The 16,128-nt window shown below is 39.7% G+C and overlaps 1 protein-coding gene across 1 annotated transcript in view; it reads left to right on the top strand.

The window, feature by feature from the left end:
- The window catches only part of LOC133635208 (dipeptidyl peptidase 9-like), a 32,517-nt gene that overhangs the window by 2,650 nt on the left and 13,739 nt on the right, over positions 1-16,128 (top strand). The window contains exons 2-13 of the mRNA XM_062028121.1: positions 3,877-3,967; positions 4,099-4,343; positions 4,515-4,627; positions 8,527-8,694; positions 9,949-10,117; positions 10,189-10,299; positions 10,373-10,501; positions 11,372-11,433; positions 11,503-11,603; positions 11,727-11,913; positions 11,997-12,153; positions 13,554-13,633. Of these exons, the coding sequence (XP_061884105.1) occupies positions 3,912-3,967; positions 4,099-4,343; positions 4,515-4,627; positions 8,527-8,694; positions 9,949-10,117; positions 10,189-10,299; positions 10,373-10,501; positions 11,372-11,433; positions 11,503-11,603; positions 11,727-11,913; positions 11,997-12,153; positions 13,554-13,633 (1,578 nt within the window). The 5' untranslated portion in view covers positions 3,877-3,911. The remainder of the gene's footprint in view (positions 1-3,876; positions 3,968-4,098; positions 4,344-4,514; positions 4,628-8,526; positions 8,695-9,948; positions 10,118-10,188; positions 10,300-10,372; positions 10,502-11,371; positions 11,434-11,502; positions 11,604-11,726; positions 11,914-11,996; positions 12,154-13,553; positions 13,634-16,128) is intronic.

Below are 16,128 nucleotides of genomic sequence, written 5' to 3'. Positions count from 1 at the left end.
GCACTGACTACATGCGCTCTGAATACGCACTGCTGATTGGCTGTTACCGCTCTGTATGTAACCAATCAGATGGTTGTGTGGGTGGGACAATGCTGGGTGCTGTGTAGAGTACTGACCGAGACAGAGGCAGAAGTAAGCGGATATGTTCGTGTGGAAACTCGTTCGGTACACCTCCGAACCGAACCGAAACCCCCGTACCGAAACGGTTCAATACAAATACACGTACCGTTACACCCCTAATGTTAACGGATGGCTCTAAAGTTGATCTATAGATATTTTAGCGTTGAAAGTATACAAAAAATTGTATCAGACTTGTTTTCAACACTTCAATGACTGAGACCCTTTTGGGTCACCGGGACCTTTTAACATTCACCAAAATGGAGGGGAGACCTAATGCTTACAATAAATATTGTTTTAATTTTCCATCCATCCATCCATCCATCTTCTTCCGCTTATCCGAGGTCGGTTTGCGGGGGCAGCAGCCTAAGCAGGGAAGCCCAGACTTCCCTCTCCCCAGCCACTTCGTCCAGCTCTTCCCGGGGGATCCCGAGGCGTTCCCAGGCCAGCCGGGAGACATAGTCTTCCCAACGTGTCCTGGGTCTTCCCAGTGGCCTCTTACCGGTCGGACGTGCCCTAAACACCTCCCTAGGGAGGCGTTCGGGTGGCATCCTAACCAGATGCCCGAACCACCTCATCTGGCTCCTCTCGATGTGGAGGAGCAGCGGCTTTACTTTGAGCTCCCCCCAGATGACAGAGCTTCTCACCCTATCTCTAAGGGAGAGCCCCGCCACCCGGCGGAGGAAACTCATTTCGGCCGCTTGTACCCGTGATCTTGTCCTTTCGGTCATAACCCAAAGCTCATGACCATAGGTGAGGATGGGAAAGTAGATCGACCGGTAAATTGAGAGCTTTGCCTTACGGCTCAGCTCCTTCTTCACCACAATGGATCGATACAGCGTCCGCATTACTGAAGACGCCGCACCGATCCGCCTGTCGATCTCACGATCCACTCTTCCCTCACTCGTGAACAAGACTCCGAGGTACTTGAACTCCTCCACTTGGGGCAAGATCTCCTCCCCAACCCGGAGATGGCACTCCACCCTTTTCCGGACGAGAACCATGGACTCGAACTTGGAGGTGCTGATTCTCATCCCAGTCGCTTCACACTCAGCTGCGAACTGATCCAGTGAGATCTGAAGATCCTGGCCAGATGAAGCCATCAGGACCACATCATCTGCAAAAAGCAGAGACCTAATCCTGCAGCCACCAAACCGGATCCCCTCAACGCCCTGACTGCACCTAGAAATTCTGTCCATAAAAGTTATGAACAGAATCTGTGACAAAGGGCAGCCTTGGCAGAGTTCAACCCTCATTGGAAACGGGTACGACTTACTGCCGGAAATGCGGACCAAGCTCTGACACTGATCATACAGGGAGCGGACCGCCACAATCAGACAGTCCGATACCCCATACTCTCTGAGCACTCTCCACAGGACTTCCCGAGGGACACGGTCGAATGCCTTCTCCAAGTCCACGAAGCACATTTGTTTTAATTTTGAAAACTAAAAATAATAAAATGTCCCTCGCATGCCTTAATGTTTTAGTGTGCGGAGTCAGTGGAAAAGTTTGGACACCCCTGGGATAGATAGATAGATAGATAGAACGAAAAAACAAAAAATGACCAAAAATAAATAAAAACATATTGCACACATACAATGCAATGAAATTTTTATAATCATAAATTATTTCAAATCATTGAAGGATTTTATGATTTTGCCGTTAATTTGTTGACCATTGTTATAATCCCAATAAACACAAGTCAAATATTTTAGACAAACAAAGGGTTCCTATGAACAGATTTATCTGCGGACAAATTAACAGAACATAACTGCAACAGTATAAGCAAAGGTGGGTTGAGTAGCCAAAAATTAAAGTCAAGGTAAAAAGTAGTCATTGGCACAGGGGTTAGTGCATCTGCCTCACAATACGAAGGTCCTGAGTAGTCCTGAGTTCAATCCCGGGCTTGGGATCTTTCTGTGTGGAGTTTGCATGTTCTCCCGTGACTGTGTGGGTTCCCTCCGGGTACTCCTGCTTCCTCCCACCTCCAAAAACATGCACCTGGGGATAGGTTGATTGGCAACACTAAATTGGCCCTAGTGTGTGAATGTGAGTGTGAATGTTGTCTGTCTATCTGTGTTGGCCCTGTGATGAGGTGGCGACTTCTCCAGGGTGTACCCCGCCTTCCGCCCGAATGCAGCTGAGATAGGCTCCAGCACCCCCCCGCGACCCCAAAAGGGACAAGCGGTAGAAAATGGATGGATGGATGGAAAAAGTAGTCATCCAAATAATAAAAAACTATTAAGTACTGACAAACTGGTGAGTTTTGATTTATTTTGTTGCTATATTTAATGGTACTTGCACTACAACCGGAATTAGTGTGTTTGTTCGAGTGTGTGCGTGTGTGCGCGTGACCCGACGACAGCAAGTACAACAACTTATGCACATTTTACAGTCACTTAGGATGTTATAACAGGGCTAATTTGAGCATAAGCACAGCTAAAACATAAACAGAACATCTACAACTTACTGAAACATGTTGTCTTTAGTTGGAAGTGGAATTCTTGTAAAAAGTAAAACATTTGGATTTTTATTAGACACCTTTTCTGCTGGACGTTGAGAAGCATCCTACACCAATGAACCTTACACTATTATTCTTCCATCCCCCACCTGTCCTTATTAGGGTCACAGGGAAAGGCGGCAGATATAGAAGTAATATTGTAGCAAAACAATCTCTAATCTGTGTGTGTTATCAGACCCACGTGTCTGTGTTCCGAATTGTGTGTGTGTAAAAACATATCTTGCGTGTATAGTTCATATGAAAAGGTAAAAAAAATAGGTGATAGGTCCAAGCTGGAAGAAAAATGTTTGATATTTCCTACCGCAGTGAAGCCAATTCAAAACTGCTCTGCCGCTTTGGCATTAATTGAAAAAGTCAATAAAACACAATAAATGAGCAAAAACTAGTATCCTTTAGACATTATATCTATGGGAAAAAGATTTGGCTACAATATAAAGTTAAAAAGTATGGTCGTTTTGAGGAATACGGCTGTAAGGACATGTTGACTCACCGCTGTATACAAGTGTAGCTGAGATAGTTGTGTCCCATGAGGCAATTCAGTCCATCCAAATAGGACAGGCAAACACCCTTATTATGTGGCCCCCCTTGTGGTTGTGGATTTATAGACAACTGCATAGGGTTCCTGGGGTTGGTCCTAGTCACACCTATAGTTAAATTTGAGTCTCAGACTATCCTAAAACACATGTTTCTGGAATGCATGATTAAAAATAACGTACATTCACAAGTTTTTTTTTCGAGACTATTGGTCTAAATTGAACTTCCTGGACAGTCATTGATAAATCAGATCTGACCACACATCAACTGCTTGCTCTGGGAATGAACTTGAGTGAAACTTGTACCTCCGTACAGTCCCGAGTAACAAAAGAGCTTCCAGTATACACGCCTTAGTAAAATGTGGCATGGGCGTGAAACATTTGCCAGCCTACTGACACAGACGTCGAAGTGTCGGCGTCATTAGCAGTCACATGCAGTCAGACTCTTGGGCAGGATCGACTTGCCAGACTTTTGGCAGTGTTTGGATGAAGAGTCGCAGCTCCGCGATGAAGCAGAATACGGATATCTTTTCCGAACGGGCCCGCCGTCACCCCAGTAACAGCAACAGTTTACCTGTCGATAGCATGTGAGCTTAGATTAGGGTGTTATTCTGTTGATTGTTTCAGTTAGACCAGTTTTTCGTCATGCTGATTGCTTTTGCTGACTTAATTTATTTTGTCATTGATGAATCTTCTGTTTCTCAGGGAGCCACAACGGGTTCAAAGCTTTCGAATGGTTCATGCACATAGTTAAGAGGCTGAAAACTGAAGACAAGAAAGAATACAACCAGGACAGGTATAGATTAAATATCAAACATAGATTTAGTATAGCAAATTATGAAACCTAATACCGTCTATTTGAACGTTTTTGATTTTGTTGTTGTACTCTGCAAACTTCCAAGTTTGTAAAACCGTATGTGTCCACAGCATCAGGGAGTCACTGGCAGGCATGCCGGTGTTTGATGAGCTCTCGGAGAGCACAGAAGTGGTGGAGATGGAGGATGTGAATTCAACCCCCTTCCAGGTGCAAAAGCACACGTGGACCGATCTGCGAAAAATCATCCAAGGGAGCCGCAGGTCCTTGGCCTTGCTCTTCAGCAAGGCACCGCATTATTTCCACTTTGTGCAGAAGGACGAGTCCAGCCCACATTCCCATCGCCTCTACTTCCTTGGTAATCTAGATGGGCAAAAAGATGGGCTCTAACAACGTTGTTGAAATGATTGGTCTTTCCCAAGCAGGGGTGGTGATATGTGATATTGCACTTGTGTGTCGGACTGTGTCTGTTTTTCTAAAGATTCAGTGGTTTGATTTAACTGTCACTGTTTGAACCCTTATATCGTAGGTGTGCCATTCCCCAGGAGGGAGAACTCATTGCTCTACTCCGACATTCCGAGGAAGGTACGCAAAGAGGCGCTTCTTATTTTGGCATGGAAGCAGCTGCTGGACAACTTTCAGGTGTGCATCACATTCTTGTGTGACACTATTACTTTGTGGAGTATTTCATTGCGATATATATTCTGTAGAGGCAATAAGTATTGGGAGAGCTTTCTTGGAAGACTTTCTACAAGAAGCTACCGTCCACAAATGGCCACTGTGCATCACTTTGGACACCCCTGATTTATTTACATTCTGTATATTATTTTGTAGTTTGGCAGATTGGTCAACAGTCCCTCAAATTAGAGAAGAAAAAACTTCCAACTTGAGGTCTTTTATTGATATCCATCCATCCATTTTCTACCGCTTGCCCCTTACGGGGTTGCGGGGGGTTCTGGAGCCTATCCCAGCTGCACATTATTGATATAGCTACTGTAAAACTAAGCATTCCACTGAAAGTCCATTAAAATACACATGAAGTGCACATTCAGTCATGTCCATAAATATTGGAACATTGACACCATTTTAATCGTTTTGGGCTTGGCACACCACTACAATGGATTTAAATTGAAACAAACAAGATGTGCTTTAACTGCAGACGTCCAGCTTTAATTTGTGGATATTTACTAGAGCTGTCTGGGACAGATATTCATAGTCAGATCTACTTCGTTAGATTTTCCTGGTAGTCCAGGTTCAGTCGAATCTACAGCATTTTTAAAGAGAAATAAACAGATGATGTTATGTAGTAGTATATAGTAGTAGTATGTTAATAGGCGATTCGACTGCGAGGTTGAAAGTCGAATCAGACACCTCCGAATGGAATCTTTGACTATTTGAAGACAGCCCCAGTATTTACATGCAAATCAGGTGGAGAGTTTGCATATCTGCCTCTGACTTTTCAAGGGGCTAAAATTATTCATTATTAATTACAAGTTCCATCCATCCATCTTATTCTGTTTATCCGAAATCGGGTCGCGGGGCAGCAGCCCAAGCAGAGTAGCCCAGACTTCCCTCTCCCCAGCTACTTTGTCCAGCTCTTCCCAGGGGATCCCGAGGCGTTCCCGGGCCAACTGGGAGACATAGTCACTCCAACGTGTCCGAGGTCTTCTCCGTGTCCTCCTATTGGATGGTCGTGCCCTAAACACCTCCGCGGGGATGCATTTGGAGGCATTGTGCCCAGATGCTCTAACCACCTCAACTGGCTCCTCGATGTGGAGGAGCAGTGGATTTACTCTGAACTCCTTCCAAATAACAGAGCTTCTCACCCTATTTCTAAGGGAGAGCCCTCTTCACCCGACGGAGGAAATTAATTTCATTTAACAATGATAAATCAAACATTTACTTTTTAATACTTGGTTGCAAATTAGTTGCAGTCCATTACAACCTTTAAAGTTTGTTAGGCAAATACATCACCAGATGTTGGGTTTCATCCCTGCTGAGGCTCTGCTAGGTCATCAGTTCTTGCTTGTTCTTGGGGCATTTTCCCTTCCCTTTTCCCTTCAGCAAGTGAAACGCGTGCTCAATCGGATTCAGGTCAGGTGATTGACTTGGCCATTGCCTACTTACTGTCGGATTCTACTTCTTTGCCATGAAAAAACTATTTTGTGTCTTTTGCAGTAGGCTTTGGATCATTACCCATCTGCGTGTATATATATATATATATATATATATATATATATATATATATATATATATATATATATATATATATATATATATATATATATATATATATATCTGTGTGTGTGTGTGTGTGTGTGTGTGACATATATAGTCCAGACATACAATCAAACACATGTCAAATGTGCTTTTTTTCCCTCCCCCAAACAAGTAACCCACAAACATTTTTTATAAAACAAAAGTTAAACCCCCCACGCCACCAAAAAATTAAAAAAAATTTAAAATCCATCAGTCAAACAAGTACAGGCAAATGTTGACATAAATGATGAATAAATGATAAATGGGTTATACTTGTATAGCGCTTTTCTACCTTCAAGGTACTCAAAGCGCTTTGACAGTATTTCCACATTCACCCATTCACACACACATTCACACACTGATGGCGGGAGCTGCCATGCAAGGCGCTAACCAGCAGCCATCAGGAGCAAGGGTGAAGTGTCTTGCCCAAGGACACAACGGACGTGACTAGGATGGTAGAAGGTGGGGATGAGGTGGGGACATGAGGCCACAGACAACTCAACTTCGAAATCAATGCACTTCCCTTATCAAAAAGTCAGAATCAGAATCACATTTGTACTTCAAGAATCAGTGCCAGTTTCTGAAGTGCATAAAGTCCTAAAAACATTAGACCACAGAAAGTCCCCCGGACCTGACTTGATTGAGCCGTATTTTTTAAAGCTGGCAGCAGATTTTATAACAGAGCCACTTTTAATTATTTTTAATCTTGACAATTAAAAACAAAGACATTCCATCAGTTTGGTAATCTGCTTTGGTTCCTCCCTTTAATTAAAGGGAGGTGATCCAGCAGTTCTTTCTAATTATAGACCAATATCAAATGTATGTGTCTTATAAAAAAATCTGGGATCTCTTGTTTGTGATCAGTTGAAAGAGTTCCTCTCTTCAAATAAAATTCTTTGTAAATATCAATCAGGCTTCAGGAAACAGCACAACACCATCACTGCTACAATGAAGGTGGTAAATGACATCATTGTAGCGCTTGATAAAAAACAGTACTGTGCCTCACTTATTATTGATCTCCCCAAAGCGTTTGGCACAGTAGACCACGCTATTTTAAAACACAGGCTGTTTCTCATTGGACTGCCAGAACATACAGTCGCTTGGTTTTCAAATTATTTAGAAAACATGACCCAGTGTTTTAAATACGGGGGCATTTGTTCAGAATTTGTCAATGTTCATAAAGGGATGCCTCAGGGATCTGTATTGGGGCCTCTCTTTTTTATTTTATACATCAATGATCTTGAACAACATTTCTCTGATGCTAATATGCATTTTTTTTGCTGGAGATACAATTATTTATTGCTCTGGATCATCTGTGGAACAGGCTGTTAACTCCCTGCAGAAAGCTTTTGTCGCTGTGCAGAATTCACTTATTGACTTAAAACTGGTTCTCAATGCTGACAAGACACAACTTATGCTGTTTTCCAAACATAGGAAGGTGCCTCAAACTCCCTCAGTAGTGTCCACTCTTGAAGGGAATGTCATAGAAGTGGTGAATATAAATACCTTGTTGTTTTAATTGATGACTCGCTCACTTTTAAACCTTTTATTGATCAACTGGTGAAGAAACTAAAACTTAAACTGGGGTTTTTCTTACGTAATAAGAGATGTTTTTCTTTTGGTGTAAAAAAGCGCCTTGTCTCTGCCACATTTTTATCTGCGCTAGATTATGGTGATCTTTTTTATATGAATGCTACTCATTTCTGTCTTCATATGGTGGACTGTGTTTACCATGCTACTTTGAGGTTCATCACAAACTGTAGAGCAATGACACACCACTGTCACTTGGCCTTCTCTGTCCACTAGGAGACAGTGTCATTGGTACACTTTTATTTGCAAGGCTCTTCTGGGACTATTGTCTCATTGGTACTGGTACTTATGCTGCTAGCATAATGCTAACATACAATAGAATATCCTATTGACAGACTAATGCAAATTAGCAATGTGATTGTTCAAAACGTATACAGGTTTTTAATGGAACAAAAGTGACATAAAACATCTAATGTATTTCTATTTACAGGCATATACTGTACTCACCAAACTCTGTGGAAATTAATATACACTGATAAATTTGTACTATATGCCAGTCTACTGCTTTGCACTGTGTGCTGAATAGCTGACGTTTAGCTGTCATGCTGATTGTCTTTTCATTGTAATTTTTTATCTTACCCTGCAATGAAGACATCAGAAAAAAAGGCTTATTAATCAGAATGCTGCTAATTATTGTAGGTCCTTGGTTGGCCAGCATGATCAATAGTGTTTCTTCTAACCTCTGTTCTCAGACCAGTCATCGCAAGAAGACCCTGTCCCGTGAGGAGGAGATGCTGCGAGAGAGGAAGCGCTTGGGGGTGTCAGGCATCACGTCCTATGACTACCACCCATCCAAGGGCCTCTTTCTGTTCCAGGCTAACAACAGTCTGTACTGGTGCAGTGATAACATAAATGATAGTGTGAGTTCCCAATTTGTAAAATCATATTTTCACTGCTAAATGAGACCAGCAGGAGTAGTAAACAAAAACAATTTACAACCTATTACTTTTCTGTATTGCTTTAAAACATTTATGTTATTGCTTCACATCACTCCCTTAACACACTTGCATACTTCGGATGATAATATCAGAATATATGAGCAAATGTTGTCAGAAATCTCCCGAAGTCAGTCAACTGGTATGGTGTCATTCCCAGGCTGGATTTGGTCCCCCGAGTTCAGTTCAAAACTGGAGAGACAAACATTTTTACAGCAAATTCCTAACACACTAGATAGCTCCTGTTGTATAGAGCAGTGGTCCCCAACCATCGGGCCGCACAAGAAATAAAAAAAACAAAAAAACATTTAATTAAATCAACATAAAAAACACAATATATACATTATATATCAATATAGATCAATACAGTCTGCAGGGATACAGTCCGTAAGCACACATGATTGTATTTCTTTATGAAAAAATAAAAACAAAAAGGTTGGGGACTACTGGTATAGAGGATCTTGGACCACTGTAAACACATTGTCAGATCATTACATTGGCATTTTAACCATGCTAGCAAACATAGAACACTGGTGTCTATACTTGTTATTTACATAATGTAGAAGTTCTTCAAGGCACCCCTTTAGGTCCTCTCTTTTTTTGGCAGTTAGAATTGTTTTCTTTGTAATGTGATTTATGTAACTAAGGTGTTGCTGTAACTAGTTTACTTCAGTAGTTGTATGTTCAACTTCTTTACTTATACTAGTGGTGTTCCTCAGGGTTCTATTTAGGTCCTCTCTGTTCTATCATTTGGGCTATTCAACTGGTCTACTGCAAGTTCAGTTTAAAAAACTTGTGAGAGGTTCACATTTTTGCAGCAGATTCTTAAAAACACTAGAGTGCTATCATAGAGATGACCTTTGACTAGGTTTTTTTTACAAAAGGACCATAAAAACTGTATAGTGCTCCTAAATAAATAGACATATATCATTTGTCCACTGTTCTCTGGAATATACAAAAGAAGATTAATAGTGAAGGGAGAAGTCCGGCGCCCGGCCCCTTAGCTTTTTGGAAATGTGGCCCCCAAAACAATTTTTTAATTGCAACAGTTAAATATCTCTATGCACACACAAAATGTATGTTTAAATCTGTTAATATATCTCATATTTACAAAATTGAACACAAATGTTTAAAGAGTTCACTTTTTACTTCACTCATTCTTGCTCTTTGTCTTCGCAGAAAGTTCCTATGGATCCTGTTGAGCTTCCAAGCCAGTGTTCTAGCACGCGCATGGATGCCAAAATCTGCCCCGCTGACTGTGACTTTATCAGCTTTATCCACAACAATGACATTTGGGTGACCAGCATCAAGACGAGTGAAGAAAAGCGGCTCACTTTTTGCCATAAAGGTCAGAAATTCACACTGACAATATTGCACTTCTTCAACGGTAAATTTCATGTGTTGGAAATGACCTTTTAGGCATCGATAAACCATACGAGGATGCCAAAACTGCTGGTGTTGCCTCTTTTGTCACTCAAGAAGAATTTAATCGTTTCACGGCATACTGGTGGTCCCCAGTGGCACATGATGGTGAGTAATATGCAAAAGCATGTTGTCTTTGTTAATCTGTTGCAATTCACCTACCTTTTGACGTTTCCCTTAGAATCAGATGGTGGAAAAACACTGAAGATTCTGTATGAGGAAGTTGATGAGTCTGAGGTTGATGTTATCCACGTCCCCTCTCCAGCACTGGAGGATTGCAGCACTGATGTGTACCGATATCCACGTGCAGGTGCTTAAATAAGCCAGCTTTCTTTGGGCTTCCCGCTTACGTTGTTAAAGATGGCCATAATACTATTCATGTGTCATTTTTTTTCTTTTTTGTGTGTGTAATATGTTAATTTTTTTACGGACAATGAGCATTTAATAGATAGGGATCGACCGATTATTGGCTGGGCCGATTATCAGCGCCGATATGGGCATTTTGACGTATATCGTATCGGCCTCTTTTTATCGGTATCAGACTTTTTTTTTTTTTTTTACAACTACAAGAGAACTACATCAGCAGATACAATATATATACATCAAATACCAGTTTTTCATATAAAAAAATGAATAATTAGTGAAGTAGATAGTACTGCTCCGGTCTGCTAATCTGCACTGTAGTGCTTACACAACCACACCCCCTTAACCTCCTTCGAGTGCTGGTTGCAGATAGCACGCCTCCTCTGCTTACATGAACTGGTCAAACATACATTTTTTCCCCGGGAATTACCGTTTTTGTCCTTCTTTCCTTGAGATTTTTATACTTAACATTTAGGAAAAAGGCCAAAACCAATCCAATACACTAAAAAGTTATGTATACGTAAATAAAACACAGCCTGCATGTCACTTATGATATTTGTGTCAACAGTTGAACTTTTTCTTTTTACATTATGCATAAATAATCTTTTTTTTTTTCAACCTCTTTAGTACAGAAATTTTATTTTTTAAATGTGCTGCAGGCCAATAAAGTGTGAGCTGTGGGCTGCAAATATCCGCTGGGTGGCACTACGCACACCCGTCTTAGTCCACTTGTTTTGTTTTGTCAAACTATTATTCACCAACTTCTTCACAAGGAGACCCATCTCCGCTGTGTTATAGTAACCATGTTTATTTTCAGGCAGCAATAATCCTGTGATTACACTGAAATTACTGGAAATCAAGACCGATGAATTTGGCAAAGTGAGTCCTCACTCTTTTAAAAAGACTGGATTATTTTTTGTTTCTGATAAATATTACGTTTTCTACTAGATCGTCAGCACGCAAGAAAAAGAGTTGCCTGCACCCTTCGCCACGTTGTTCCCGAGGGCAGAGTACATCATTAGAGCTGGGTGGACTAAAGACGGACGATAGTGAGTTCCTTCACATCAAGACGGAACAACAGCTGTGATTATACTTCCTGCTATGCACTGATGCTACAAAATACTAAAGAGAGCACTAAAGGTCATTAGTTGACATGTTGTCTCCTCTGTCAGTGCATGGACATCCATGATGGACAGACGCCAGCAGCATCTTCAGTTGGTCCTATTGCCTCCGTTGCTCTTCATTCCTACAGAGCAGGACGAGACCACCAGACTGGAACGTCTGCGGTGTCTTCAGGATCTGGGAGAAGCTGTCAGCCCACTCATCATTTACCAACAGACCAGCGACATCTGGATCAATGTTTGTATATGGAATGCATCAACATCACATGCATAAGAGTGTGATATCAAAAGGAAGTCATCTACCCCTTATTTTGTTTTTAGGTCCACGATATCTTCCATCCATTCATCCAAAGCAACGATAAGGAGTTTACGTTCATCACTGTAAACGAGTCCAAATCAGGGTTTTGCCACCTGTACAAGGTCACCGTGCTGTTAGACCGTGAACACTTCGACTGGACCAGCTACACACACTCTGAAGGTATTTTCATGGCAAGTCTCTTTACCAGGGGTATCCAACTTGCATCACTATTAGAGCTCCTTTGAAAATAAGATAGGAGAGGTGAGAAATGTGTATTTAGTTTTTATAACTGGCAACATTTGTATTATTTGTTTACAGGGCAGATCACCACTCTTAAAAGAGAACTGCACTTTTTTGGGAATTTTGCTTATAAATCACAATCTTTATGAGGGACAAGACCACATTTTTTTCCATTCTAACTCGTAAATAAATGTCCTCCTACAATGGAGTTAATTGGAGGTCTTCTGTTGCGGCCATAAAGCCCTCTAAATAACCATCCAAATAATACGCCTTTTACATTACTTGACCTGAATATTAACCAAGTATTAGCTGTATTATTATTAAAAGCGCTAACGTTAAGGACTTACATATAGCGGCACACAGAGAGGTAACTTCCTTATGCTGCTGTATTGACGTCATCAGCTGGTGAGCTGCTTCCTCGCCTCGGAGCGTGTGAAAGTTAAGTTTTAAATTATAAATCATGCGTCTCACCTGCATAGTAAAAGGATGAGGACATAATCCGAGAAGTTGGTCAACTTTGACAAACAATTTAGACCCGTAAATGGTGAAAAAGACCCGAAAAGATGCTTGGTTTCACCCCTTTTTTCTTCGCCAGGTTTATGAGTCATTCTGTATCCAAACGGGAATTTATATGAACATCCTAACAGTCGGCATCCCAGTTACAGCAGACATTGTACATTAAGTGATGTTTTATTATGTTTTATGAAGTCCACAGTGGGTAAAAATCAGTGATGTTGTTGAAGTAAAAAAGCTAACGTCCTTATGCGTTTTTAAAAATTAATGCGCCGCGGTATGCCTAAAATTAGCAAAATAGTCCAATATTACATTTTATTATAAATGTGTGAATGTACTACAAACGTTTGTACATTACATATATACTTATAGCGTGTATATAAAACCTTGATGGAGGTGTTTGGATGTTTTTTTATAGCGCTTTATAGGCAGAATAGAGAGACCATAGGTTCCGTTGTAAGCAAAGTTTTGCTCATATTTATTTACTAGTTAGAATGCACATAAAACATAAACAAATCTGTTCTTCTCTTACATAGGACTGTGAATGATAGGCATTATTGAAAAAAAGGGTGCAGTTCCCCTTTAACAGTTCGGTCATTGTCTTTGTGCTATTTTGTAGTAATTTGTCATTCAACAGAGTTATAATACTACTAAAAATGATTTTACCCTTCCGTGAGCTGCTCAAAACGGTGGCCAGTTGACCTGTTGGAGACCCCTGTTTTATAATGTAGATTTAATTCTTAAGAAACATATTTTTGCTCATGTCTCCCACATTTTTTGTACTTTGTTAAGGTCCCTCCTCTGTTGCTTTTATATACTTTTACCAGATAATTTCCAGTGTCCAATTAAAGAGGAGGTGGCACTAACCAGTGGAGAGTGGGAGGTATTGGCCACCCTTGGCGCAAAGGTTGTATATCTCTTAATGCTTGTATAGTATATAATATAGTTTAATATATAAAATATTCGTAATTGGTGATATATTAATGGTTGATAATAATATACAAATATAGTTTTTATATATTTTATATTTGTAAATTGTTTTTTAATCTCGTGTACATTAGGCATTAGATTTTTTTTAGATATTATATATTTTATACAATTTACAGATTTTAGTCTATTTAAAAAGGGACAATACATGGTTATTCAAAAATAATATAAACCGATTTCATTACACAAAATTTTATTAAGGAAAAGCAATATTAAAATCCAGCCAGTCACAAGTATTCTACTTATTCTGCTAAATTTAGAAAACTTCTCTTTCAAATGGTCACTGACTCATTCTATGAAAAGGCTTGAAAACTGTAGCAATATTTCATGAAATGTGTAATTTTTTAAATAACTCTATGTATTAATGAACATTTGACATGTAAATATAGTATGTGAAATCATAGCCAACGGCTATTTTCCATCTGTTTCTTCCTCGTTAAAATTAAGGACAACCACATTAATAACATAGTATGGTACACAGATTGGAAAAAAATAAAATAAAATAAAATATATATGTACAGTATATATATATATATATATATATATATATATATATATATATATATATATATATATATATATATATATATATATATATATATATATATATATATATATATATATATATAAAATAACATTTATAATATAAAATATAAGAGAATATACATTAAAAATATACAATAAAAAAAGATATGATGTAAAATTCCAAAGTTTGAGTGCCAAAGGGGCTGTTTTAAATTTTCAGGAAGATGTTTGCTTTTGGTATACAGATGGTTCTTGTGTTTTGTGGTTACACGGCACCACCATAAATTATTAATGTGGTGAAAAAAATCTTGTTAATGTTTGGAGGAAAAAAAGATGTTAAATACGGTGGAAAAAAACGGAAGCGGAATAAAAGGTAGTCGCTTGTTGCTCCACTGAGGAAGGACAACGTCACGTTTGTTCTTTTTAGTTACCTCCATTGTATCTACCAAGCAAAAGGAAAACTCTTTTGATGGCAGTGCCTCAAAGAAAAGTAAAATAAATTAGACATTGTAAAATGCTCAGAAATGCTGGTCAACATTGGCCGCATGCGACCATCATCAAGGATAAATATGGTATTCTTGAACATTTAGAACGGTCTGGTCCTATACAATGGACAGTGACAAGCAGTGTGGTAGTGTCATTATAGTTTCCATATTAAGGAGTTGTTCATTCATTCTTCAATTTTTGTATTTAATCTTTTTATTGCTGTATTTTACAAAACCCAAAACTAGTGAAGTTGGCACGTTGTGTAAATCGTAAATAAAAACAGAATACAATGATTGGCAAATCCCTTTCAACTTATATTCAATTGAATAGACTGCAAAGACAAGATACTTAACGTTCGAACTGGAAAACATTATTTTTTGCAAATATTAGCTCATTTGAAATTTGATGCCAGCAACATGTTTCAAAAAAGCTTGCACAAGTGGCAAAAAATACTGAGAAAGTTGAGAAATGCTCATCAAACACTTATTTGGAACATCCCATAGATGAACAGGCTAATTGGAAACAGGTGGGTGCCATGATTGGGTATTAAAGCATCTTCCATGAAATGCTCAGACATTCACAAACAAGGAACAAATGCGTGAGCAAATTGTCCAACAGTTTTAAGAACAACATTTCTCAACGAGCTATTGCAAGGAATTTAGGGATTTCACCATCCATGGTCCGTAATATCATCAAAAGGATCAGAGAATCTGGAGAAATCACTGCACGTAAGCGATGATATTACGGACCTTTAATCCCTCAGGTGGTACTACATCAAAAAGTGACATCAGTGTGTAAAGGATATCACCACATGGGCTCAGGAACACATCAGAAAACCACTGTCAGTAACAACTGTTCGTCGCTACATCTGTAAGTGCAAGTTAAAATTCTACTATTCAAAGTGAAAGCCATTTATCAACAACACCCAGAAACGCCGGCGGCTTCGCTGGGTCCGAGCTCATCTAAGATGGACTGATGCAAAGCGGAAAAGTGTTCTGTGGTATGACAAGTCTGCATTTCAAATTGTTTTCGGAAACTGAACGTTGTGTCCTCTGGAACAAAGAGGAAAAGAACCGTCCGGATTGTTATAGGCGCAAAGTTGAAAAGCCAGCATCTGTGATGGTATGGAGGTGTATTAGTGCCCAAGACATGGGTAACTTACACATCTGTGAAGGCACCATTAATGCTGAAAGGTACATACAGGTTTTGGAGCAACATATGTTGCCATCCAACATATGTTGCCATGCTTATTTCAGCAAGACAATGCCAAGCCACGTGTTACAACAGCTTGGCTTCATAGTAAAAGAGTGCGGGTACTAGACTGGCCTGCCTGTAGTCCAGACCTGTCTCCCATTGAAAATATGTGGTGCAATATGAAGCCTAAAATGCCACAACAGAAACACC

Source organism: Entelurus aequoreus, linkage group LG19, assembly GCF_033978785.1.
Source record: "Entelurus aequoreus isolate RoL-2023_Sb linkage group LG19, RoL_Eaeq_v1.1, whole genome shotgun sequence".
NCBI lineage: Eukaryota > Metazoa > Chordata > Actinopteri > Syngnathiformes > Syngnathidae > Entelurus > Entelurus aequoreus.
Note: the sequence above shows the minus strand (reverse complement) of the source record. Positions and strands in the feature narration are given on the sequence as shown.